Source organism: Haliotis rufescens, unplaced genomic scaffold (genome assembly GCF_023055435.1).
Source record: "Haliotis rufescens isolate VD_foot unplaced genomic scaffold, xgHalRufe1.0.p SCAF_21, whole genome shotgun sequence".
Classification (NCBI taxonomy): Eukaryota; Metazoa; Mollusca; class Gastropoda; order Lepetellida; family Haliotidae; genus Haliotis; species Haliotis rufescens.
Window position 1 is genome coordinate 10,819,806 of NW_025963902.1, and position 26,552 is coordinate 10,846,357.

Here is a 26,552-nt window from a genome sequence, read left to right on the forward strand (position 1 = left end):
GCTCTTCGGGCGCTAATAGGAACCCATCAGGTTCCCAGCCCCGCGAAAAAGCTGTTGGCCTCGACCAGCTGCCTTGCCCCGGCCCGTGCCTCTCTTGCTCCTCCCGGCGCTCTTATACCTGAAAGAAGCGGCGGCTTCCAAGCAGGTGTGGACTTCTGACCCGTGCATCAGCGGAGGAGGGGACAAGTGGAGAGGCCCGCTTACGTGGTTTTAACGCTTGGTACCTCCAACAAGTCTTTGATGGGAGTATACAATTGAGCAGCCTCTCGGACCACCTGCTGAGCCCCAGGGAAGAGGGTGGCACCCATCTTATACGGCAAAGCAAGTAGGTCTTGGCGTGTGTAAGTCAAGTATTTAGATACCGACATCCACCGCCTGCGCAAGCCCATAAATGCGCACATCATCTGCGAGGCACCGCTACGAATAGCGTCCCGTGCAAGATGACTGAACTTCCGTTAGTTGCACTTCGGAGTTGGCCGGCCCCTCTCCCGCTAACTCCCTCTGTACAGCCAACAGATACGCGGAGTGTACGGACACATGGAGCTGTTGGCATGCATTATGATATTGCTCCTCGAAGCATATGTAAGCAGCCTTCAACTCTGCACCGCACGCAGGAAAGGGGAGGTGGGGGAGTGGGGGGGTGCAACCGCAGGCCCTGCTTGACCTTAGTCAATTTGGGGGTCTCCGAGTCTGGCATGGCGCAGCCACCTGAGGCAGTACCTGGACAATCCGGTCCCGCACCCGGCCCGAAGCCGAGTCCCAGTGCTGAGGTGCCGAGGTGCCGGAGGTTCAAGGGAACCCACCTGGCACTGGGCTAGGTATCCACTAGTGGAAGACTCGGCCTCGGAAGAGGCGTCTGGCTCCGCTACAGAAAATTGTGCGTTGGTAGTGCACAGACCGGCGCCCGCCACCCCTGGGGAGCTGGGGAGCGACCTCGAGTCGGAGCCGAAGCCGAAGCCCGGTCTCGGATCATCCCAGAGACCAAGTGGCCTGCCTCGGCCGACGCCGGGCATAACACAAGGTCTCGAAGCCCCTCTTTCGGCGCCGACAACGGGGAAGGCCCGTAGCTCCTGCCGGAGCCAAGACTTCACCTCCTCCATCATCGACTTAAGTAACGCTGAAAAGTCTGCCAAAGACAGTGCAGGAGAGGGTGCAGTGCTTACTACGGGGACCCACGAGCCTTCTCCACCGGCCCCCGGAGAGGGAGCGGGGGAGACAGTCTCGGCAGCTTGTTTACCCGTCTTTAGATGGGGAGGGGGGATGGTGGATGTCTTAGTAGATCTGATATCTACCCCCCGCCTTTAATAGACCTCTTTAAAGTGTAACAAGTCAACTTGTCTCTTTTTGGGGGCCCCAGGGGGTAAAGGCAATGTCCTCCGCCAGACAAACAAGACAAGACCCTAATTTCTGAGGTGGGCGGGAAGGGTATTAAAGTGTATCAGTGTGATATAAAGATCGGAAAGATACGTGCAGAAATTGTGAAACTAGAAGCAAAGGCGTAATGTAGAATGCGATTTGTAACGCGATACTAAGCCAATGTCGTAGTATAATTATAACACCAAAGGGGCGTGTGACGCGCTAAGGTGTAAAACCTGTAAAAAAGGTAAGTGTAGTTTATAAATGAACACACCACCTTGGGTTTTTGTAAAGGAAAAAATTGTAGACCAATGCTGTATGATATAACAAAACCCCAAGCCGTTTCTAATGGCCTTGGTGTTACATGTATCAGCCCGTGGAACTACAATATGGACACCCGTACACAAAGGTACCGTGCACGTGGCGTATAATTACAACTCTATAACTTTACAATGCGACGTAGTACGCCTTTGCAATGAAAGAAATGTACCATACATACAGTTTGTCAGCCATGGTTCCTGTCGAACGATAGATATATCATTTTTGCCTTGTGTGAAAAATCAACACGTCTGTCTCTTACAGATGACATAAGGAAAGTGATTTGGGTGTGAGTTGCTCCCCCTGGCGTGAAGCGCTTTTTGGGGTGAGGCCCCGTAAGGGTGGTCGTATATCATACAAAAACGAAGTTTTTTGTGTGGTAACATTTTTTATTAAGGAAAATGGTTACAACTATGTCATGTAGATTTTCTTGAGCAAGGAAAATGCAATAAGTGCCCCAAGGAGGATTTAATCTGAAAGAGAATGACAAGTATTATCGTATCTTTAGGGCCTGGTCAAAACGTGCAACATACTCATATTCAGCGCTTCCACTCTTCTAGATGGCCTGTATCATCTGTGGCACTTCGTGCTCATACACAGCCGGCAGCTGTCCGTCTCCCACACCATCTCGGTACACGATGATCTTCTCAGGCAGTGTGTTGTTCACTTCATGGAACTTCTTGAACGCCCCTGCAACAGGCAACGTTTATGTTTGCGTTACATCGCATCATTGTGAATACACACAAAATAGAAAATATATTGTAAGTTCATCATAGTCAGGGACTATTAAGTATCCATTCATGGTTGTCCTCAACAGCCAGTAAAATATAAGGGCAATAACACTTTACCAGTCCACAAAGTTGTGATTTTACTACAAATCAGTCAAGCAGAGCCAGCTAAAAACTCAAAGGATTAGGCTTAAAGAAAAATGTAACAAAATGTAAATAAAATGGTTCTCAAGCAATGTTTTTTGAGAATATATTGTGAGGCACAGCCTTTTGGTATAACGCGGCCGGGGATTGAACCCTGGACCTTCCGCTCTCCGGGCGGACGCCCTACCACGGAGGCAGTGCAATGTTTAATGTATAAACATGATAAATGAGGCTGTCAAGATAAGCCAAGAAGAACCTTCAAGACATTAACAATCAAATCAGCATTAGAATATACAAATTTGCAATGGCCACAGTAGATCTATATGATGCATTGTACAAACCTGAATATATACAAAAATATTTATATATATTACTACATAATACCATTTTAATTATGAATATTCCAAAACGAGTTAGACAAAATCCAAAATTTTCTTTGGTTAACAGGAGAAAGACATTCTGTCGACTGTACACTTGGTCCAAGTGGGGGCTACTCTCCTTTGCAACGCAGGTCCATAGTCATAAGTAGACAGCAGAAGCGTTGTGATGATGCATTGGCATTGTTTATTAGTGATGCTTTGAACCCTTATATTACCACGATGCTTAAATTACTATAATTGAAAAAAAAGTTTGTTTGGTTGCTTGTTGGTTGTTTAATGCCTCACTCAGCTATATGACGGCAGTCTGTAAATTATCGAGTCTGGACCATACAATCCAGTGATTTACATCATAGGTATCGATCCACACAATAGGGATACGGTGACATTATGACCATCGATCCTCGCAATTGGGATACGATGACATACATCAAGCAAGTCCGCAAGCCTATTGAAATAATCAATTGTGAAATTTCACTGACAAATGACACTGCAGACAGTAACCAATGTAATTTACTGCCAAATATCAAGCCCAGGAAAACTTGCATGGATCTACTAAAAAACGCGTCTTTGTCTGCTAAAACAGAAATTGCATCTTACCTGTAAAGGATGTCCGAAGCCCATCTATCAACTCCTGGTGGGAGAATTGGAAGGTACATTTGCTGTAATACCTGGTCAGATTCTTGTTCACACTGGCTACTACACCAGCAACAGAACGACCTTTCCTGGCGGAGTCATAATAGGTGTCAATACCAACGACCATCGTGTAATTCAGCTGAACGTGCAAAAACAGTCATGAATTAATAATGAACAAAAAAATGAATGAATAGAGGTAACAATGCCAAATTCCTGGCAACATGCATAGCTGATGTTAGTAATCAATCATACTGCATATCAATAGGCCTCTAAGCGACATATTTTGTGCGTTCAATGACTCTTTCTAAACAACAGGAAGTGACAGAGTATGGTTTTATGTTGCTTTTAGCAATATTCCAGCAAAATCATGGTGGGGGACACCAGAAATGGGCCTCACACATTGTGTCAGGAATCAAGTCAGGGTCTCTGGCATGACGAGCAAACACTTTAACCACTAGGCTACCCCACAGCCCCTTTCTAAACAGGAGTCATCAGAAGATGACAAATCCCCACACCCTCAACAAACTTGAAAAATACCTAAACAGCCAAAGGCACAAGCTGACAACCTTGTCCTCGTATTTGCATAGTCTCATGAAAGAATGCCTGTTAGTTTCGGAGGCAGGATCCGGACAAAAACACCACCATGAACAGAGACAAAAGTCAAACATGCTGCCGTGGAAACGTGGGAAAATAAAAATTCTAAAAACTCCTAAACAGCCAAAGGCACCAGATGACAACCTGGTCTTTGTATGTCTAAAGTTTCATAAAAGAATACCTATAAGAATTAGAGATATCGTCTGGACAAAAACTGATTACAGACGGATGGACGGACAGGCTGATTACTACATAATCCTTCAGTACACATACAGGGGAGGGAGGAAGGGCTAAAAAATGTTTTTTGAAAATAAACAGGCAGCAAATCAGCAATATCTCATAGCCACTAAAATCATATCAATGGTATTGTAGCAATATTGTCAATATTTGGTATTGACTGCCAGTAATCATACTTGTTGCAAATGTTCAACTTAGAGGCCCGTGTCAATGATCACCAGAGTTTGTGATTTCTTTTCCTCAGCTACAGAAAAGCACCTGCATGTTTCAAACTAGTGATCAGAAAAAACGCAGTTGATGGCAAAGGTCTCCAGGTTTGAAAGAAACACATCCTGAAACTACCAATTTTCAGTAGTGCCAGTGGATTAAATAAGACAAAAAATGTTTCAAGTTCTATTTGCCCTATTTGAATCAACTGCATTACTGACAATGCTTAATATTCACAATGGGATATAAAGACTTATATTTTTAAATACTCATGAATGTGTTTCAATCAATGACCCAGAACAGTTTCGCCATCTTCAAAGCACATGCTAAAGCTTCATGCAAACACCACTGCTGAAACCGCAGCAAGAACTGAATGTCAGGCAGCCAGTCAAACCAACCATTCATACAGATCTTTAGGCCGTCCATCAACTCCTGCATATTGTGTTGGAAGGTACAGCGTGAGTAGTAGCGGGTGAGAAGCAGGTTAAGACTGGCCATCACTCCACCCACAGAGCGACCCTTCTTCGCAGAGTCGTGGTAGCAGTCGATCCCAACAACCATCAAATATTTCAGCTAGTTTGAATATTAAAGTCGTATAGCAAGAAAGCATGTTCTACTGAAGGTTTCAATACTGTGATTCTGAATTTTAATATTATGCTAAATATATAGTGATTTTACACAAAGCAAATCATATTGGAACATGTCCATGATTTCATCAACATTTAATAGAATATTCCTCTATATCATTCCCTAATTTTGGAACAAAATCAATAAGACATTTTGATGATTATCAGTCAATGTCTTTGAAAATGAACAGATCTGAAAACCTGATACAATGAGATTGTGAAGGCGTGTATAGAATTGGCTGTTAGCGTTGTTTGAAAAAAATCTTTGTTATTTCACATGGGTTCTGAAATATCGAATCACACTATGGATCCACAAATGTACTTTTACAAGAACAATCAACACATTTATCAGGGGAAATAAAGCATGCTTGTCAGTCAGAAAGCAGGGGAATCAAAAGGTCCTTGAGGCTTTCAAAAATAGTATCACAAATTTCGCCACACACTAAACTAAGGTTTTAACATCAGCATTACAGGAAAATATCCAGGCTTCCGGATCTACAGAAAATGTCTAAAAAAAATACCAAATTGGAACGCAGAGTTCCCAAGTCTGGTTTTAGACAGTTTCAACGATATTAATTATTAAGTAGAAAGATTAGGACCTTGAGCCTCTTTGAAGACTTCAAAAAATAAAAGAATTGGTTCTGAGGCAATAGCTTTTGAAAATAGGGTGGGAGGGCAGTCTCCTTTTTGGTTTTGGTTGTTCAAACTATTATGTAACCAAAAGTTGTATACAATCAACGCGGGGAAAGGGCACCCTTAAATAAATGAGCTTTGATTTTAGAATATGTTTTCAGCAACCCATGCTTGCGGTAAATGGCAACTATGTTTGTTGTAAGAGGTGACTAACGGGATTGGGTGGTCAGGCTTGCTGACTTGGTTGATGCATGTCATCGTTATCGTGAGCACACAACACCGGCAGAAGCAAGTCGATCTACTACATGATCCAGCTAGCTTGCTGGTTGGCTAAGCTGTCCCACCAACAATAACGACATTTCATTTGCGGTCATGTTCACACTTCCGTACATGATTAAAAGCGTTTCTTTCAGCAAATGGAGTACATGACATATAGGTCGACATAAGCAGCATGCATGGAGGAGAGTAAACATCACATATCAATTAAAAAATAGTGAGTTGGGTTTAATGCCGCTTTTAACAGTATTCCAGTTATATCACATCGTGTCAGCTTTATGTTGGAGGAAAGCCCGAAGTGATGCAGGTCTCAGACGTTTACCACTTCGGTGTAACCCACGGCACTGGTATGGTGCTGACAAACCTAGAAACATAATCGTGTTGAACCAGGATTCAAACCCACAATCATAGGTTTCTGGCGTGCCCAAGGGAGGCAACACTGCACAGCAAATCACCACCCGTAACCCCCCAATTCAAAAAGAATATTGTCTTAAAAGATCTGACATTATTAAAAGAAATTTTCATGCTATGTTATTAATGTATCTGTTCACAAGCTAAGCTATACTCCACGAGTCCAACAGCATTTTTGAAAGCATGGCTATCCTTTATCATGTAGAAAGCTACCTTGGGATCTACACCAGGAGCCCCACCCAACTGATTGAATGGCCCCAATGATCATGTCCCTAGTATATGCAACTCTATATGCAGGATCTATCTAGAATTTAAATTAAGCACCATTGGCAGGCAAAAAATCAGTTTGTTCCAAATAGGAATTGCTTTTATTGCTTAATTTGTCTAATTCAGAGAGCATTGTACCCATGTCGTGTCTTAATTCAGAGGTATTTTGACAATGTGCTTTCATATTTTATCAATACAATAGTGTAAACCTGAGCACACAAAAAAAACCTTCCACTTTTTTGGTCCTGTTGATATGGGTAAAATACATTCACCTCTACAAAGTCATAAAATTAGTTGTTCTGTATGAGCTCTAACTGGGAAACGGTTTATTCCAATTTGGCAATTCTTACAGAAAATGTCTTGAGACTTGGGGCATGTTGGTGGGGTCCTATTCTAACTCCAAATCCCTAGGGGCGGCACGAGGTAGGCGTTGATTACTTACCGGGATTTCCACTGCCCAAACTTCACCTCCAAGTTTGCAGTTCAGCTGAATGGCGATCTTGGTCGCCACAGACATCAGCATCTGCTTCTTGCTCACAGTCCGTGCAACTACTACCTGGCTTGGTACTGGAAATAAACAGAAGGTTTTCGATTACAATTTTCTCATCTTACCCCGTAAATCATGGCTGTCTAAAAGAACATAGGAGGTCCTTACTGTGACACCCAACAACATTTGTCATCTTCACAGTTGGTTTGTTTGTTGTTTAACGCCTCACAAGTACAGTGTTTTTTAAATAAAAGCATCTTCCCGAGGCAAGGGAGTTAACTGACTATAAAAGTCCAGTTTCCACCCTTGCCGAACTAGGCTGGTATTATGGAGTTACATTTTGGCACTCAGCAATATTACAGCTATATCATGGCGGTCTGTATATAATCGAGTCTGGACCAGACAATCCAGATATCATGAGCATCAAACCACGCATCTGGGATCAATGACATGCATCAACCAAGTCAGCGAGCCTGACCACCCAATCCCGTTAGTCGCTTCCTCCTACGACAAACAGTCACATTTTACAGCAGGCATGGGTTGCTGAAGACCTATTCCACCCCTGATCTTCACGGGTCAATAAAAGATCCTTAACGTTTTGCTACCCCACTTTAAATGAGAGAATGACTGCAGTTTTACTCCGAACTCAGCAATATTCCATCTATGTGACAGCAGTCATTAAATAATTGAGTCTGGAATGAATCCAGTGATTCATAGCATGAGCATCATTATGCACAATTGGAATATGATGACATGCATCAACCAAGTCAGCCAGCCTGACCACTCGATCCTGTTAGTCGCCTCTTACGACAAGCATAGGCGCCTGTTACGGCAAGCAAGGGTTGCTGAAGACCTATTCAGCATAATTCTACCCTGGATCTTCACGGATCGTTGGCAGCTATGAATATACAAGATAAACATACAAGATAAAAGCAGATGGCTGAAATTGTACCTGGGTGTTCAACACAGCAAAACTTCTTGATGGCATCGTATCTGTCTTTCTTGTTGTTGGGACAGAGACATATCACCATCTGTGTATGCTCAGTGATATTCTGTCGTAAATACTGAAGGTAGGTCTCATTGCGGTCATTCTGAAGCTGACACCTAATAGAAGGAGATAGGCACAATGTGTTTACTGTATGCAGAGAGAACCAAAAAAGTTGACAAGATTAGAATCCTGGATAAATCACTGGAAAATTGCCTGTGGCCACTGATAGAAGGTAGATTAGGATAATCATTATTTTGTTCAAAATTGTATATTTTACATAAATACTTATCCTATCTCACAGTGCACATTTCATCCTTAAATCGATCCTTGTGTGTTATTATATTCTTAAATGGCATTTGCTTTTGTTTGTTTGTTGTTCAATGCCAGACTAAGCAATATTCCAGCTATATGACGGTGGTCTGTAAATAATCGAGCCTGGACCAGACAATCCAGTGATTGATATCATGAGCATCATTCCACGCAATTGGGATTGATGAAAATGGCATTTGCTGAACACTTGGGGACGATTATCAGCCTCTGAGCAAACCTAGATAAATCCCTGTTAATGTCCAATTCCTGTGAAACATACTGATTTGTCCCAGAAATAAATACTGAAAGCTTCTTTAATGATCGTCTACATCCATACTAGTACATATTTCATACCATTGGCAAATTAAAAAAGGGAAAAGAGTTGTACATATTTAAAATCCCCACCACCTCAACACATCTGTGAAAGAAATACATACATGAGAGGTTTGCTGAAGTTCATGCCCATGGGTGGTCCAACCCTGCCTAGAGTCTGCACCAGGTCTTGTGCCAATGGAGAGTCTCTCTGAGTGGACAGGACTACCCAGTTTTCCAGGCTGACCGGTACGAGCAAATGCTTGCCTCGCATATCCCTTGACCAATCAGCATCCTCTTGCTTGTAGTGAACCTAAAATAAAAGCACATTGACACAATCTGTGGTTGGAACTGCTCACATGCTATTCAATTTATCATGGGTATAATGTACGACGATTTTTTGCCGAATACAGTCTAACATTAACCGCTAGTCCGAAGTCCAAGTCTAGTAAGCTTAGAAATATTGATCCATACAACGCTAAAAAATAGACTAAAATTATGTTTTGAGTTGGGGCATGATACCTCCTGGCAAGTTCCTGGCACAGGCTGTGAATGTTTTGTTTGTTGTTTAACGCCACACTCAGAAATATTCAGCTATATGACGACGATCTTTAAATAATCGAGTCGGTCCAGACAATCCAGTGATTGATAACATGAGCATCAATCTACGCAATTGGGATACGATGACATGCATCAACCAAGTCAGTGAGCCTGACCTCCCGATCCCATTAATTGCCTCTTATCTTCAGTAATGAAAATGCTTGTGTTCGTTCAAACAACAGAGTATCTGGTACATTTGATTGCTTCATGGGTGTGAGGCAAGGCCTCTTACGACAAGCATAGTCGCCTTTTACGGCAAGCATCGGTTGCTGGCTGTGAATGTAAGATGCCATCCATTGAAAAGCAAACAAAGCACAGATAATCTTAAGTATTACCTCAGCATCCCTGCCTTGTCGAATTTTCTCCTGAGGAACAACCCTAGCTTGTATCGGCAACAACTGTGGCTGGAAGCGCAGTTTCCATCCACGCATATCTTCTGCTATCTTTGGTTCACTGAAACAAGCAAAAATACATCAGAAAGTTTCTCAAGAAAGCATCATTAGTAAGCATTGGCAAATCATCTAACGTCAGAAGCCGAGGGTTTCAAGTGGTAATGACAGTGGTCATTCTAGAGCCTGGCATCTTGGCTTCTTTCTCAATAATTATTGCCAACATGCAGAGTTGGGCACATGGTTTCCAATCTTAATTGCCTTATTTTATGACAGAGAAATCTTCAGCATGCTTTACTTGCCAATATGTGCATCGGAAGTGTGCAGTTTGCAAACTCCAAAACAGAGTGAGACACCTTATGCTAGCATATCATAGAAACAGGAAATGAGGTATCGCTCTAAGGACCTTTGGTGCAGTATCTGACATGTAAAATCAGGTCATAGTGCTCGCAAACATCTCATTACAGGTCACATCAGAATGAGATTTCCCAAAATTGATCAACCAACAGGAAGTTGACATTAGCCAATCAAAAAGCACACAAACCACACACGACCGACTCTTTCGTCATTCACTGGTCCGGGCAAGAATTTGTCTTCAGGAACCCATGCCGTAAATAGAAAGTTTGTTGTAAGAGCCGACTAACAGGATCGGTTTGTCAGGCTTGCTGACTTGGTTGATGCATGTCATATCCCAACTGAGTGGATCGATGCTCATGATGTTAATCACTTGATTCATTCCAGACTCAATTATTTACAGACCGCTGTCATATAGCTGGAATATTGTTCAGTGTGGCAACAAACAAACAAACACTGGCGTAAAGGGCCCTTCCTATTTTGTCAACTAGAATGAACGCTGGTGATTACCGTATATAGGTGGAAGACAAAACAGTAGTCTATGTAATTTGTACTGAAGCCACTAACTAAGTGAGGTGAGGTGAAATGGGGTTTAACGTAGCGTCCGAGATTATTGAACTGATATAGCCATGTGCATGCGGCTGCTTGTACTAGTCCGGACTGACGCCGATTTATTGTGCTAGTCCGGACTGACGCCGATTTATTGTGCTAGCCCACTGAGATACAATTTAACATGAATACCCCACTCAGACACAGTATACTGACTCTGAGCCGACCAGTCCTTGTTTCAGCCCCTTAATGCCAAGCGCCAGTAAGGGTAACAAGTACCATCTTTTAACATCTTTTGGTATGACGCAGCCGGGGATTGAACCCCGGACCATCCGCTCTCCGGGCGGACGCTCTACGACTAGACCACGGAGGCGGTCTCACTAAGTACAAGGCCTAACAATTTGATACAAAAACGTGAATGGTAGGGGACACAAGCACTTTAACTTACGCATTCAGCTGGTTGATGAATGCTGTCAACTGTTTACTCCTGCCCTCTGGCCCAATGCATGTGTGGGTTGCCACGTCCTTCATCACGTTAAAGTCTGCCCGAACTTCTTCAGACAGGCCTGGATGAGAGATTTATGGACATATTAATTCAAATTAAACTACAACATTTCTACCCTTTTTCCCAAATTACAAATGGTATTTTATTACTATCTACTGGTCAGGACACCAAAGCCTGTCGACATGATCGTCTGCAGCATAATACAGTCAAATGATCCTGAAACTATATGTAAATTCTATATTTCGACTACAGCAACATCTGACAAACCGAGTGGAGTGTCTATATTGGACAGATGCAAATTCACAAGCATTCATTACTGACCAGTCAGTGTACACAGTTCAGGCAGAAGGTAGATTGGTTCTGTCTGGCCTCGTCGGATGTCACTTTTCTTTGGTTTGGAGACCAGCAGTGGCTGTTTGTCATCTGTGACTGTGATCTCATAAGACTGAATGAGAAAGATGATGGTATGACATTTTGAGTGGACAAATTCTCAAAATAGATATTTCTTCTTTAAACTACAAATAAAACAAGAGTCATCAGGAGATGACATATCCCCCAGGGCCCCGTTCCTCAAAGCGATCTTAGCACTACGATGATGGTAAGCCTATGTAAAAGTATGGGACTTACGATCACCTTAGCGCTACGATCACTTTGAGGAACGGGGCCCTGGTCTGGTGCTATTCATACCCTACTTTTGGTTCATTGGATACCTTCAGTTCAGTGAAAAAAAACATAATCTGTTTAGTATATTTCAAAATTCAAAATTATCAAAAGGCATCAGCTCACCACTTGACTGATGTGTTTAGCAGGTTTCATCCAGAAATATCCAAATGGTTTTGGAGTTCTGCACCAGAAACTAGAACGACCCTCATTTTCAGTTTAAGTCCAACTTGTTGTCATGAAAATGTAAAACAACAAACAAACAAACAAACAAACAAAATTCAAGAAGAAATGTGTATCAGTTTCGGGGTTCTTTGGACGGCTGGACGCTTTATATCTCTCCTCCGCCCTCTCCTCCGTGTGAATCTACAAGCCTGAACATGGCTCTTATAACATCTTGAAACTTCACTGACCTTCTTGTAATACTCCTTGTATGTGATTTGGGAGCCGTCGCTCATCTTGAAGGTGTCCAGAGGATTCTTGTCCCAATCGATATCATCCACTCTGTAAGTTTTGTTGTTGTACCTACAAAAGAAAAAACCCCATTAACTTCCTACGATACTTCAGGTAAGTTCAATTCGACATTTTTCTCTCTTAATGTTGTCATCTACCGTGGATATCTACTTGAGAAGTGTTTGTTTAAGACTGTTCTCAAAGATATTCCAGCGATATGATAGTGGCCTTTAAATAATCGATTCGGAACGAGGCAAGCCAATGACTGATATTGTGATCTACACAATCTGGATACAATGACATGCAATCAACCAAGTCACTGTTTGTTTGGTGTTGAACAATGCACTCAGCAATATTCCAGCTATATGAGAGTGGTCTGTAAAGGATCAAGTCTGGACCAGCGATCCAGTAATTGACACCATGATCCACGCAATTGGGATATGATGACATGCAATCAACCAAGTCACTGTTTGTTTGGTGTTGAACAATGCACTCAGCAATATTCCAGCTATATGAGAGTGGTCTGTAAAGGATCAAGTCTGGACCAGCGATCCAGTAATTGACACCATGATCCATGCAATTGGGATATGATGACATGCAATCAACCAAGTCACTGTTTGTTTGGTGTTGAACAATGCACTCAGCAATATTCCAGCTATATGAGAGTGGTCTGTAAAGGATCAAGTCTGGACCAGCGATCCAGTAATCCACGCAATTGGGATATGATGACATGCGTCAACCAAGTCATGAGCCTGACCACCTGATCCCTTTAGTTGCCTTTCACGACGACTTTAAACAGTGTTGGCTGAAGAGCGCGTTTTTCTGTCTTGGACGCACAAAAATGAGTTTGAACGCACCTGCGTAACATGTGTGGGTCTCGTGGACGCAGTGACTGGGGCTTTTTTAATTTCATATCGAACTGACACTGTTATCGTAAATCAAAGGCGTACGTCTTTGCGTAAAGGTATTTGTTGCCAAACAAGACAGGGAAGCATGTTGATTAACACTTCCATTTGCTAAACCAAACCAGTTTCATTATTCCTTCCTTGTTTATGACAAATACCCAAACCGGTTTCTTGACCTATATCTATTTTCGGTTTTGCATGTATCAATGTTTGGTATGGTCCGTAGCTTTGCTTCAGCCAATCAGGTGCCGCATATTAAGCAGGTCGGGTATAGTCGTATATTCATTTAGCTTGATGATTGGTCGAAAATATCCCAACCTTGTGTCAAACTAAAAATAGCCCGGCACATCAAGGGTATACTTCAGAACGTGGTAACAGTGACCCGCAAAATCGAGCGACCGTGTAGGACGGTACGCTATGTTATGGCGGTAGTTAATTTATAATGGATCGTAATGGGGCACGCTTATAAACTTATTAAATATGTGATTCACAATTTTGTTGTTGTTGTTGTTCATTGGATTGATCGATGCTGATTTTCTTTACCAAGTTCAGTAAACAAAGTACCTGTGTGGGTTATATGGTTTAGGTAAGCATTGTTTTTATTTAGTGGACACTGAATATTTAGTTATTCTACAACAGACTTATCAAGCTGATTATAATTCAATCTCTTGTGTATTATATTAAACATTGCAAAACACATTTTGCCAGAACCGTTATTAGTGTAACTGACATGTTTTAACATTTATAGCACCTGAAACATGTTCATTGTTGACTAGATTTATGAAGGAAATGCTGGATCCTGAACATACTCTTACTAAAAATACAGTTTGATATCCCAATTATGTAATGACTCATTGATTATTGTCACAGTTACGACATGAACTCACTACTCAGTACAGTAGCACCAGAACAGCCATTGAACTTGACTGAATCCATAAACTTCAAATCAAGATCTAGATATAAACATTCACAAATGTCTGCCCCAATGACCCCTTACCAATGGCTGATAACCCGTGTACTGCCTTTTCATTTACAAAGTTAGATATTAAGATGGATAGTTTTGTGTTAAAATATTCATTAGTATCAAATTTCCATTTTAAGAAATTGTTTGTCCCTTAATGTGAACCTCTTGGTCATGAGAGCAGGATGTGCCCTGATGTGAACCTTTCTCTCACTTTGCCTGTTTGTTGATATTTTGCAATTGCGAAAAGATGTCTGATTTTTCACAACCACTGTATTCTGTTGTTTATGTTATATTATGATGCTATAAATTGGACCCCTCCATTTTTGTTTGGGACCCCTAATATTATGATGAAGGGGTCCAAGTGGCCCCAAGAAAATTTAAGCTAGAGCAGACACTGAATGACACCTATGAAATAGAACGACAATTTCAGTTGTTCAGACAATTGTAGTTCTATTTGTTTGAGCAGATGTAAGATCTAATCACGGGTTTATAATCAGTTTATGGGATGAGAAGTGGTGTCACAGATTTGTTGAGTGCTGCTTTTGCAGCAGCATCGGCCTAAAATACACTCAGGGAATAACAGTAGACAAATCATCTATAACATGCTTACTTGTGCCTGGGAATGTCTATAGACAATGTTGGGTTGAAGTAATGCCTTCCGATTTGTTTCATATTGATCATGGAGAGGTACCTGAAAGTAAACAAACATTAGCATATAGTACAGTAAATAATCCGAGTCTGGTTGTTTGTTCTTCAAAGCCGCACTTAGCAATATTCCAGCCATATTCCAGTCATCTGAAAATAATCAAGTCTGGACCAGACAAACCAGTGATTGCCAACATGAACTCTATCTATGCCATTGGGCTACGCTGACATACAATGTCTTGACTTCACATAGTGAGTGAGTGAGTATGGTTTTACGCCGCTTTTAGCAATATTCCAGCTATATCACGACAGGAACACCAGAAATGGGCTTCATTCACATAAATAATTACGTATTACTGTAAGACGCAATAGTAAAATGTGCACATTAACTTAAAGTACCCCCATTTTGATGTTGAATGGTACATAAAGCTTAGGGATTGGAGTGTTTTCAAAGATCGTTGTTGAGTACAGGTTAGTCAGACAAATTGTTGACATTCACTTGGCGCATGTAGACATAAATATTAGTTAGCACTGTTCAATGATAGGTTGCACTGGTGCATGTTTTACATAGGTAACCCGAGCCCTGTCATCCCATATCAAAGGCATTCTTTATAATTCATGTAGATAACAATGATACTTACTTGCGAAAGAGAATGTTGGCCACTTGAATAAACTGTGGTGATGTTGGTGGCAGCTCGTTCGTAAGCGTGATCGTAATACGGATCTGTGCACTGTCATAATTCCTGTTGGAGTAAACTTCAGTTGTCTGAAAGAAAACAGTCAGCATATTTTAACTCAATTTAGTAAAACAATACAATAATATACCAATTCATCCACATAACTAAACACTTGTACTCACTCTGTTTAACTCAGGGTCAGAACGCAAAAACTTTACTAGCCCGGGTAAAGATAAGATGCCCTTGTAATGTTAAAACAATGGGGAAATAGGGAAATTTGTACTCGCCCGCAGTAATTTGTACTAGCCCCGGAATAGTGGGCTAGTGTTAAGATCTAACCCTGTATATAATATAAACACCCCTCAACAATATTTCAGCTCTATGATGGTTGCCTGCAAATATTCGAGCATCAACCAGACAGTCCAATGATTAATATTATGAGCAACAATCTCAGCCATTGCGACACGTTAACAAGCAATGAACTGAATCACGAGGCCTGAACCATTTAGTTGCCTCTTACAACAAGCATTGGTTTCTGGGAACCAATTCTAACCCAGAATCCCCCACATGCCTACCCAGTTGCATGTATCCATGCCCTCAACCAAACCTTAAAATGCTACTTCATGATAAGCAAGAAAACTCTTAACATTTGCCTTCTTATCAACCATGAAGATCTGGGCTATAATGGTCTTCAGCAACCTATGCTTGTCATAAGAGGCAAGTAACGGGATCAGGTGGTCAGATTTGCTGACTTAGTTGATGCATGTCATGTTCCAATTGCATAGGTCGATGCTCAATTGCTCACAGGAATATCTGTCCCCAACCTTTATTATTTACAGCCCGCCATCATATGGCTGGAATACTGCTCAGTGTAGCATTAAATAAGGAGACAAAACTTTATCAATCAAACTCACCTGTTGTGGTAGTTTCCTGGGCAAGTACAAAATCATGCCATCAAAAGCCCGAGTATTTCCAAGCAGACTTTCAATATGTGACATTAACAATGCATTCTTCAACCTCCTGGAGTCAATGGTTGGATTGAAGTCCACATGATACTGATACAACATCCAATCCGGCGCAGTCTCCAGGCGGAAGAAATTTGCCAAAACAGGCATGGGGCGGCCCGAGGTTCCTGCAACACAACACTTCACTTAATCTCAACTATATTAGAATATGCCCAGGCACCCAGGGATACATATTCAAGCAATATCCGTATATCCTCCGCGATAGAAAATAACTATTGTAACCCACTAGTCCTTATAATAACTTATAGCAAAACCCCTGAAAAGGAAAAGATTCTACTAGTCCTTATGATACCTTAACTATTGGGCAGTTTGGCAAGGACTATGGGACTAGTGACAATGTCTTACGCTGTCCACTAGTGTGTGGCAGTCTGCACGTTTTCATACTTTCCAGGGATGTTTCATCAGACACATGATAAAAGAACTGAAGAATAAGAAACTTTCCTGACTTGTGTGGTTTCAATGAACACCATGAACTATTCAAATACTCCTAAACTCTCAGCATCATTCAACATTCACCAAAGCTAAGCCCGAAGTGATGCAGGTCTCAGACCTTTACCACTTTGGTGAAACCAACGAGCACGGGTATGGTGCTGACAAACCTAGAAACATAATCGGGGCGAACCGGGATTCGAACCCACAATCATAGGTTTCTGACATGCCCAAGGGATGCAACTCTGCACAGCGAATCACGGCGCCATAGATGACTGGGCCATCCGTGCCCCCTTGAGAAATTAAGAGCTGAAGTAAGTATTTGTTTTTAGGTGTGATCTAGTTTTACTAACTTAACACAGAAACAGCAAACTGACACAACTGATTGAGTTTGCTGACCAATCAGTTTGGAGGATAAATCATTATTTTATAACCACTTCCAATACGAGTAACAGTGCCTGCTGTATTGCGCTTTCGCAGAAAATTTTGCAACAAATGTGACGTCCACTCAGTACAGAAATGTAGCTATCTTGCAGAAAACTACTTTGTGAAGAACCTAACATATTTCTGCCACAGAATTCATGAAACAAACAGACTGCAGTATTTTAACTTGCGAGTTGAAAGCCGGATCTACATGTGTACTGGTTTACTGAAAAAGTCAGTTTGAACTGTGCTTTGTAAAAATCAATTCATTCCAGAATACAGCTTGGACTAGTAACCATGGTAACAATAATTCCTCCTACCCTTCTTATCAGCTATGTGTGCTGGCCTTGTGTTCAGATCAGTGTAACGGAAGTCAGATCGCTTCCTTCCCACCTCGCTAGCATCTCCAGTGCCTATGGACATAGATGCTATCTCCTCGATGGGTGGCCGAGGTACTTCTCCCGCCATCCCAGGCCGGGGCTCCTTTGCCCCACCTCTGTAGGAAGCCCGTCCACTGGCAGGAGGGGGTCCCGCCCCAGCCCCAGCTGGTGGGGGTGGAGCTGCTGCAGCTTCCCGGCTGTACACCTGCCAACATATCAGATCGGCGATAGAAAACTAACAGTTTTCATCCACTAGTCCACATAATGATAACATATACCAAAACCCTTAAAAAGGGAAATGTTTTACTGCCGTATTTTCTTGAGTATAGTGTTCTTAAAAAAACACACAGCTGTGTAGAAGGGGGTGCGTATTATACATGCTATAATGAGTTTTGATGTCCCCCCCCCGAACAGAAAGACATTACCGTTAGCAAATAACACTGGAAATACCATGTCAACAAATCGATACTGAAGTACGCATATTAATCATGTCAACAAATCCATACTGAAGTACGCAATTTAATCATGTAATGACAGTCTGGCTATTAAAGTGGACTTATTTCATAAATTTTATTAAAATTCCTTTTAATATTGTTTTAATTATTGTATTTTCTTGAGTATAGCGCGCACTAATTTCTCCAAAAAACACAGCTGTGCAGAAGGGGGTGCGCATTATACACGAAATAATGAGTTTTGATTAGCTAGCCCTAACATTAATAACAAAGTTTAATATAACCTGTCATTCTCATCCACGCCATCCCGAAAAAAAAGACCCTGAAAAGAAACCACAACCTGAAACTTGTAGTCTTCAGGATACCTTTAGGATTGCACTAAAAGACACGATTAACGGGCTTGTGCTATATGTGTCGGCCCGGGAAGTCGAAAATCTTTTTACCAGTAGTACCGGAAAGGCGAATGGAGGGGTAAGGGACAGGGAACCGGGAAGGCGAATGAAAAGAACAGTACTTACTTACTTACTTACTTACTTTGGAGATTTAACGTGCGCTTTCCGACTGATGCGTATTTCGCACACGGGCCCGGCCAGGCCATTTAATGTGTTTCCGAAAGGGGCGAAAGTGGTGTGTGCAACCCAAGAGGGGGCTTTAGGGGTTGCTTATATAGAATTTTGGAATTTTGAGATTTGGAATAGATGCCGATGGGGTTGGGGAGGAGAATTAAGGGAGCTGGGTATGGTGGATGTTTGTTTGTTTATGTAATTTTGATTTGGTAGATTATAGTGTTTTTAGATGCGTTTTATTAGTTCCGTTTTGATTAAGAATACGCCTAGGGCCTTGAAGTTTTCTAGTTTATTTTGTGGGTTTAGTATTGCTTCTAGAGTGAGAGCCTTGTTTAGATTGAGGGTGATTTGTAATGCGGTTCGATGTGTTAGGTAATGTGTGCAGTGGATGAGTGCATGTTCTGGGGTTTCTAGTTGTTTGCAGTGTGGGCAGTTACCTGTAGTATGTTTTTAAAAAAAAAATTAGATGGTTATTTAGGTTGGTGTGTCCTGTTTAGAGTTTAGTGATTACTCTGTCGATTTTTTTTGATGGATGGAGAATTTTTGGTTTGGTTAGTGGTTTGCTGAGTACTTTTTTGATTTGGCTATTTGAGTTTAGATAAAGGTTATGCCATTTGTTTGGTGATTTTTTGCTTGTTTACGCTTTTAATTTCTGATTTTGAGATTGGTAAGTTTAAGCTTATTTCTGGGATTTTGAGGGATAGTTTAGCTGCTTTATCGGCGTTTTCATTACCGTATATTCCTACGTGGGCGGGTATCCACAAGAAGGTTATTTGTTTGCCTGCCTTAGATAGGTCGTTGGAGCTTTTAAGTATTTGATTTATTAATTTAGGTCGGTTTTTGGTATTTTTGTTTTGGAGGGCTTGCAGTCCACTTAGGGAGTCGGTAAGTATTAGGATTTTGTTTTTGTTTTTTGGATTCTTGATTATAGAGGGCTGAGGCCATGCTCATTAGTTCTGCCGTGAATATTGATTGGTTGTTTGGGAGTCGGAAGGATTGTGTGGTTTTAGTTGGTTGTGTGGTATGGACTCCGAAACCTGTGTGTTTGGAGGTCGGATCTGAAGATCCGTCCGTGTAAATGTGACACCAATTTGGCCAATTTTCGTGTATGTATGCTAGTGTGGGGGTTTTAGCTATGTTTGGGTCGGTTTGTTTATTTATTTGGCTAGCTAGTGTTGTGTCTATTTTGGGTATTTTAAGTTTAGGGGTGAAGCTATTTGATTGTTTGCAGTTTTGTTTAAGATTTTTAATTTGGTGTTCATTGAGGTAGATTGTTATTCTTTGGGATATTTGGGTAAGTAAGGGGTGTTTACGAGCTAGAGCTTGGTTTTTGGGGCTGATATTTTGGTTTATTAAGTTTTGGATGAGAGGGTTTGATTGGGACGCGGCCCAGAAATTTAAGCTTAGCTGTTCCCTGCGTAGACTTAGTGGCATTTCTCCTGTTAAGGCCTGAAGTGAAGTGTAGGAGGTGCCATGTTGGGTGCGTGTAATTAGTTTGAGGGCCTGATATTGTATTGAGTCAAGTTTTTTAGATAGAGAGTTGTTTAGGGTGTTGTATATGGCGCAGCCGTAGTCTAGTTTTGATCTAATTAGTGATATGTAGAGAGAGAGGAGGGTATCTTTGGAGGCTCCCCAGTTAGAGCCAGTTAGGCATCTTAGGGTGTTTAGGTCTTTACTGCATTTAGTTGTTAGGTTTTGGATGTGAGCATCCCAGGTGAGATGTTCATCGAAAATAAGTCCTAAGAATTTGGTTTGTTTTTTAAATTTGATTGTTTGGTTGTTTAGCTGGAGGATTGGGGAGGCGGGTTTCATGTTTTTATGTTTGAATACTATTCCTGTTGTTTTTTCTGAGTTAAGGGAGAAGCCCCATTTGTCAGCCCATTGTTGTATTTTATTAAGAGATTTTTGGAGTAAATTTTGGGCCATTTTAATGCTTTTAGTGCGGATCCAGAGGGCTCCATCATCCGCGAATTTCGATGTGTTTACTTTAGGGGATAGGCCCTCGAATAGATCGTTTATCATTATATTGAAGAGGGTGGGGCTTAGGATACTGCCCTGGGGAGTGCCATTTTCTAGGGGACATTGGTCCGATAGTGTTTGGTCTATACCCACGGTTATTTTACGATTGTTTAGGAAGTCCTGGATGTAGTTTATTATCTGACCTTTGAGTCCTCATTTTTTGAAGTTTTTGTATTAGCCCGTCGTGCCATACCATGTCGAAAGCTTTAGAGAAGTCTAAGAAGATGCCTGTGGTATATTGTTTATTTAGTTGTCCTGTCTTTATATCTTGCTCTAGTCGGGCGAGGTTATCTAGGGTTGAGCGGCCAGGAGTGAAACCGCTTTGATCTGGGTTTATGATGGTTTTTTGGGTTAGGTAATGTTGTAATCTATTTTTAGCCATTGATTCCATTACTTTACATAAGTTTGAAGTTAGGGATATTGGTCTATATGAGTTAGCTTGATTAGCTGGTTTATTAGGTTTAGGGATTGGTATGACTAGGGCCTGTTTCCAGGGAGTAGGAACCTGTCCGTTTAGGTAGATGAGATTGTATTTTAATTATTTGGTAAGAAGTTAGGTCTAATCCTGGGGCTGTGCCCTTTTTCCTGTTTTGGATTACGTAGAGGAGCTCCTCCATTGTGTAGGGTTGGTTTATTTCCAGATTGTTATTGTTTGGTTCTTTTGTGGGTTTGTTTTCTGTTTTAAGTTTTTCTTGGAATTTTTGGCTGAAGTTGGAGTTACTGCTAACGGCCGAAAAGTGGTTGGCGAGATTATTTGCTTTTTGGGCGGGGTTGGTTGAGTTGTTAATGCTAGGTGTTTTTTTTATGTCGTTTTAAACCTCTAAAGGCGTGGATTTTGCGCCAGACCAAAAAAAGAACAGTGATGTGTACCCTCGTTATGTATACAACGGACACTTATACATTGAGGACACTGGGGTGTTGTGAGATTGAAAAGTGAAGAAAGAGATAAAACAAATTGAGCTCAGAGAATGTGATTACTAACTTCCATTGAACTCGTGAGACGGAAAAATAAAGAAAGAGATAATCTACTAAATTTGTTAAAATTGAACTCAGAGAATGTGATTACTAACTTGCATTGAACTCAGATTAAGTAATCTAGTAAAGAAACGACGAAGCTATAACAACACGCGGGAATCAGTTAATCTCTACTACTATATCTTGTATTGAGAAGATGCGACTTTAACGCAAAAGTTGTTTGAAATGTGAGTAGGATGTCTCTTTGTTCTGAAACCCAAGTAAGAAGTATATAAGATTTTTATATGTAGAAGATCATTAACAGCACACAAAACACACAAACCGTTTTACTTCCGGCATGGTCGGACGACATTTTGTTGTGCACTAGCCCTCCTTCAAATCTACTTCCTACCCAAATTGGGATCTCGAACCTAACCAAATCAGGGATATCGAACTAAGACTATCCAACTACATCAGCGAACGCCACTATCGCTCCACGGCCAAGTTGGCCCCCGGACTAGGAGACTCACTCGCCTCTCCGTCTGGAAAACCACTGGCATCCATCCAACAATCTCCAATCTTTTTATTACTGCTAAGTATATCTACCTTTATCCCCTCCTCCCATACTGCATGCTTACTTACTCCCTTTTTCTTTATACTATTGTGCTATTACTGTGTTCCCCCCCCCCCCCCACTGTACTCACATTGTCAATACTCATACCCCCCCCACCCACCCCCCAACCCCCATTCCAACACGTCCCCATCATGGACTCCCCCCCTCGTTCATCTCCCCAATCCAACTCCCTCTTCACCACACCCATCAATAGTAAACAACACTTTCCAGGTCTCACCCCAACACACAACACAAACCCAATCCCCTTTGATTTCGGCCTCGACCTGGAAGAACTAAACCTTATACTCCCCCCACCCCCGTCAGGTTCATCCCCCTCTCCCCCCACCCCAAACCCAACCATTCCAAAACACCACCCCCCCTCTCATCAACACATTGAACCCCATATTATAATTCAACAACCCCAAACCCCAAGCCAGGCCACTCAACCCCAAACAGAAAACAAACATCCATCACCTAAACAAACAAAACGCCCTTCTCACTCACCCCCTGAAATAGAACAAACTACCAAAAAAACCTGCTCTCAACAACCCCCCCCACAAACAACTACACTATCCAAACACATTCTACTCGCATTCTCTACAACATCCACACCGTTAAACGACACCTTTTCCACCAACAAATTCGCCCTCTGCCTGCACAAAGCAAACATTACATACAAATACATAAACAAATGCGGCAGGGGATACAAACTTACATTTCCAAACCACGAAACACTCACACACGCCAGCAGACAACCAATCATAGACGGACTCAACATCACATGGCAGGTGCCTAAATGGTTTACACAGATACAAGGGGTCATTTACATAGATTACAGGGATACACAAGAAGACATCCAAGATTACATCAACATGGCAAACAAACTTCACACCCAACCAAAGATCATACATTTCAAAAGCATCAACAATCGTACACCCATCCCGGGCAGGACAACAACCGAAACAATATTTCTTACATTTAAAACAACTGAACTCCCTACACACATTACTTTCGGCACACTTACATTCAAAGTCAACCCAGTTAGAAAAAACCCACCCCAATGCTCCATATGCCATTCATTCACCCACCCAACATCCACATGTAGACAGCCACCCATGTGCCAAAAGTGCGGCTCATACAGACATGAAGCCCCAGAATGCACATGGGCCGCATATTGCATACACTGTAAATCAGAGGGACACACAGCTACCCAAAACACCTGCCCGATCAAACAGTCACACATCCTTAAGCTCAACAAACATATCACCAAAGCCCAATTACCCAAACCAGCTACAATTCCCATATACAACTCCATCCCCGACTTCATCGACCTCGACTCTACAACTGACTCCCTGTCCAGCTCCCTCCCAGAAACCCTCCCCCCCCCGCCCCGCCCCCAAGGGAGAAAACGTTAACAACTCTTCAGGAATGATAACCCCTCCCAAGCACCCCCCCCCCCCTCTACTACCCACCCCCACCCCCACATCCTCCCTCTCCCTACCCCCCTCCCCCCCAACCATCCCCACACCCCCCCCACAAGCCCCATCCCCAAACAGCTCCCAAATTGGCTCTGTTACCCACCCCCCAACCCCACCTGCCCCCAGCCCCTTACCAATCCCCCCTCATAATCCCTCCTGTCCAGCTCCCCCCCCCCTAACCCCCCCATCCTGGCCCTCCTCTCCATTCAAACAGCCCCCCCCTCTGACCCACCCACACCCTTACAGTCCCAACCAGACCTGTCCCTTCCCAAACCCCTCCATCCAGCTAGATCAGCCATTCCAATTCCATCAAACCAACCTCAACACAAAAACAAGCAAATCAACTACAGGATCAACACAACACGAAAACAACTACTCTCCCACAAACTCCAAACACTCAAAACAACCCCCCAAGTCATAGTCACACCCAAAAAACTTCACTCAAATACACACAAAATCATCGAATTCATCTCAGCAGCCATTCTCCTTAGAAACCCCACCACCAAGAAACTCCACTCCCTAGCCCACCAAGCAAACATATACCAAAAAACCCTACAACAATTCCAGGCAGCCTTAAGGACCCTTAAATGAAACTCTGTCTACATTATTCCAAATTAGCCCCGGAACACCATCCATTCAACTTCCCCTTCATTCTAAAACCAGCTAATGGTGTTCATCCAGTGGAATTGCAACGGGATCGCCACCAATGGGCATGAGCTTAAGGCCCTCATCGCCCTTCAAAAAATCTCTCCATTATTAATCGCAGCCCAAGAAACTAAATTATCTCCCAAAAAGACCTTCAAAATTCCAGGCTATGTTCTCATTCGAAAAGATAGACCCCGACCCACTAACTGCCCAGGACCACCACACGGCGGCCTGGGCATCTTTATCAAAAACCATCTTGACTATGACATAATAGATATTCCTACCCCAAATCTGGAATGCCTGGCCATCAAAACAACTATAAACCAAACCAAAATCAGTATTATAAATGTCTATCATAGCAGAACAAAACCCTTCTCAGTTGAAGACCTTAATGTCTTAACCAAATTTATTGAACCAAACACCATCTTTCTAGGCGATTTCAATGCTCATCATCCACTGTGGGGCACAAAAAACTATACAGATAGATTCGGTAAACTAATTCAAGAATGGTCAGAATTAAACAACCTTATTTGCTTAAATGATAACCAACCCACTAGGTACCCCACAAGCCACCTCCAATCCCCCACAGCAATCGACCTTACTTTCACTACCCCCCATCTCCATCCTAAACTCTGCTGGGAGGCCCATTCGGACACCTGGGGCAGTGATCACACGCCCATCAAAATTTCACTATCCCTACCCACCCCAACCCCACCCCTACCCCAATCCCAAACTGCCACCCCATTAGACAACACACCCCAGCAACCCAAATTCAATCTCAAAAAGGCTGACTGGAAAACATTCCACACACTCTGCAATAAAATAAACACACATAATATACACAACATTGACAACGACATTTTCAATACAAACTTTACAAATACAATTCACAATATAGCCCTCCAATGCATCCCAACAGTCAAAACCTCACCGCACCATATCACTGTCCCCTGGTGGAGCTCAGAAATAGAAAATTCCAGAAAACTTAGAAAAAAGGCACTTAATAAAGCCAAGAGGGACATAACCAAACTCCCCTTGGCAAAACATCTCAGAAATTCAACTAAACAACTTATAAGAGCAGCCAAAAGAAAACATTGGCAAACTTTTACAGCTCCTTGAAAATGGGGAAACAAAATACTAAAATTTTGTGGAAAAAACTTAAAGCCATAAAGGGCACTTCAAAAACCTTCTCATCCCCATCTTTTCCTAACCTAAATACAGATAGAGAAAAGGCTAACGCCATGGCTGCTCACTTTTCGGCTACTAGCAGCTCCGCCAACCACACCCCCATCATGCAAGACACTATTAAAAACCACCCCACTTATTCTCCCAGACCACCCCTCACAAGCATGTCATACAATAAAACAATAAACATACATGAACTACAAACAGCCATCAATAACAAAAATACAGCCCCAGCCACAGGCCCAGACAACATTAGCTACACTATTCTTAACCACCTCCCCCCTAAAATTCAAAAACTCCTTCTCCAATTATTTAATCAAATTTGGACTTCTGGCTCCCTCCCCCATTCTTGGAAAACAGCCCTAGTAGTACCGGTTTCTCAAACCAGGCAAGCCCCCCAAAGAACCGGATTCCTACCGCCCTATCTCATTAACCTCCCATATTTGCAAAATAATGGAATCCGTCATAAACAATAGACTAAAATTCCAAATTTCATCCCAAAAACTACTTAATGAGGACCAGAGTGGTTTTATGTCTAATCGACAAACTTTAGACCACGTTTTACATCTAGAACATGACGTTAAAACAGCACTCGCCCCAAAACAATATACTGTGGCCATTTTCATAGACTTTAGTAAAGCATTTGACATGGTTTGGCATCATGGCCTAATCCAAAAACTTAAAGCAAAAGCCATAGATGGTAGAATTCTAAATTTCATACACTCTTTCCTAACAGACAGAAACATCACAGTTAAAACCAACAACACTCTATCTGA

The 26,552-nt window shown here is 42.1% G+C and overlaps 1 protein-coding gene across 1 annotated transcript in view; it reads right to left on the bottom strand.

Annotated features, from left to right (window-relative positions):
- The window catches only part of LOC124128725 (piwi-like protein 1), a 39,850-nt gene extending 13,968 nt beyond the window's left edge, over positions 1–25,882 (bottom strand). The window contains exons 1-15 of the mRNA XM_048401337.1: positions 25,845–25,882; positions 23,070–23,121; positions 17,805–18,069; positions 16,522–16,739; positions 15,572–15,696; positions 14,896–14,976; positions 12,377–12,488; positions 11,625–11,748; positions 11,247–11,364; positions 9,842–9,959; positions 9,032–9,219; positions 8,250–8,401; positions 7,253–7,377; positions 3,524–3,698; positions 2,208–2,364 (exon numbers count right to left, since the gene is read on the bottom strand). Coding sequence (XP_048257294.1) covers positions 2,231–2,364; positions 3,524–3,698; positions 7,253–7,377; positions 8,250–8,401; positions 9,032–9,219; positions 9,842–9,959; positions 11,247–11,364; positions 11,625–11,748; positions 12,377–12,488; positions 14,896–14,976; positions 15,572–15,696; positions 16,522–16,739; positions 17,805–18,069; positions 23,070–23,121; positions 25,845–25,882 — 2,025 coding nt within the window. The 3' untranslated portion in view covers positions 2,208–2,230. The remainder of the gene's footprint in view (positions 1–2,207; positions 2,365–3,523; positions 3,699–7,252; positions 7,378–8,249; positions 8,402–9,031; positions 9,220–9,841; positions 9,960–11,246; positions 11,365–11,624; positions 11,749–12,376; positions 12,489–14,895; positions 14,977–15,571; positions 15,697–16,521; positions 16,740–17,804; positions 18,070–23,069; positions 23,122–25,844) is intronic.
- Between the last annotated feature and the right edge of the window lie 670 nt (positions 25,883–26,552).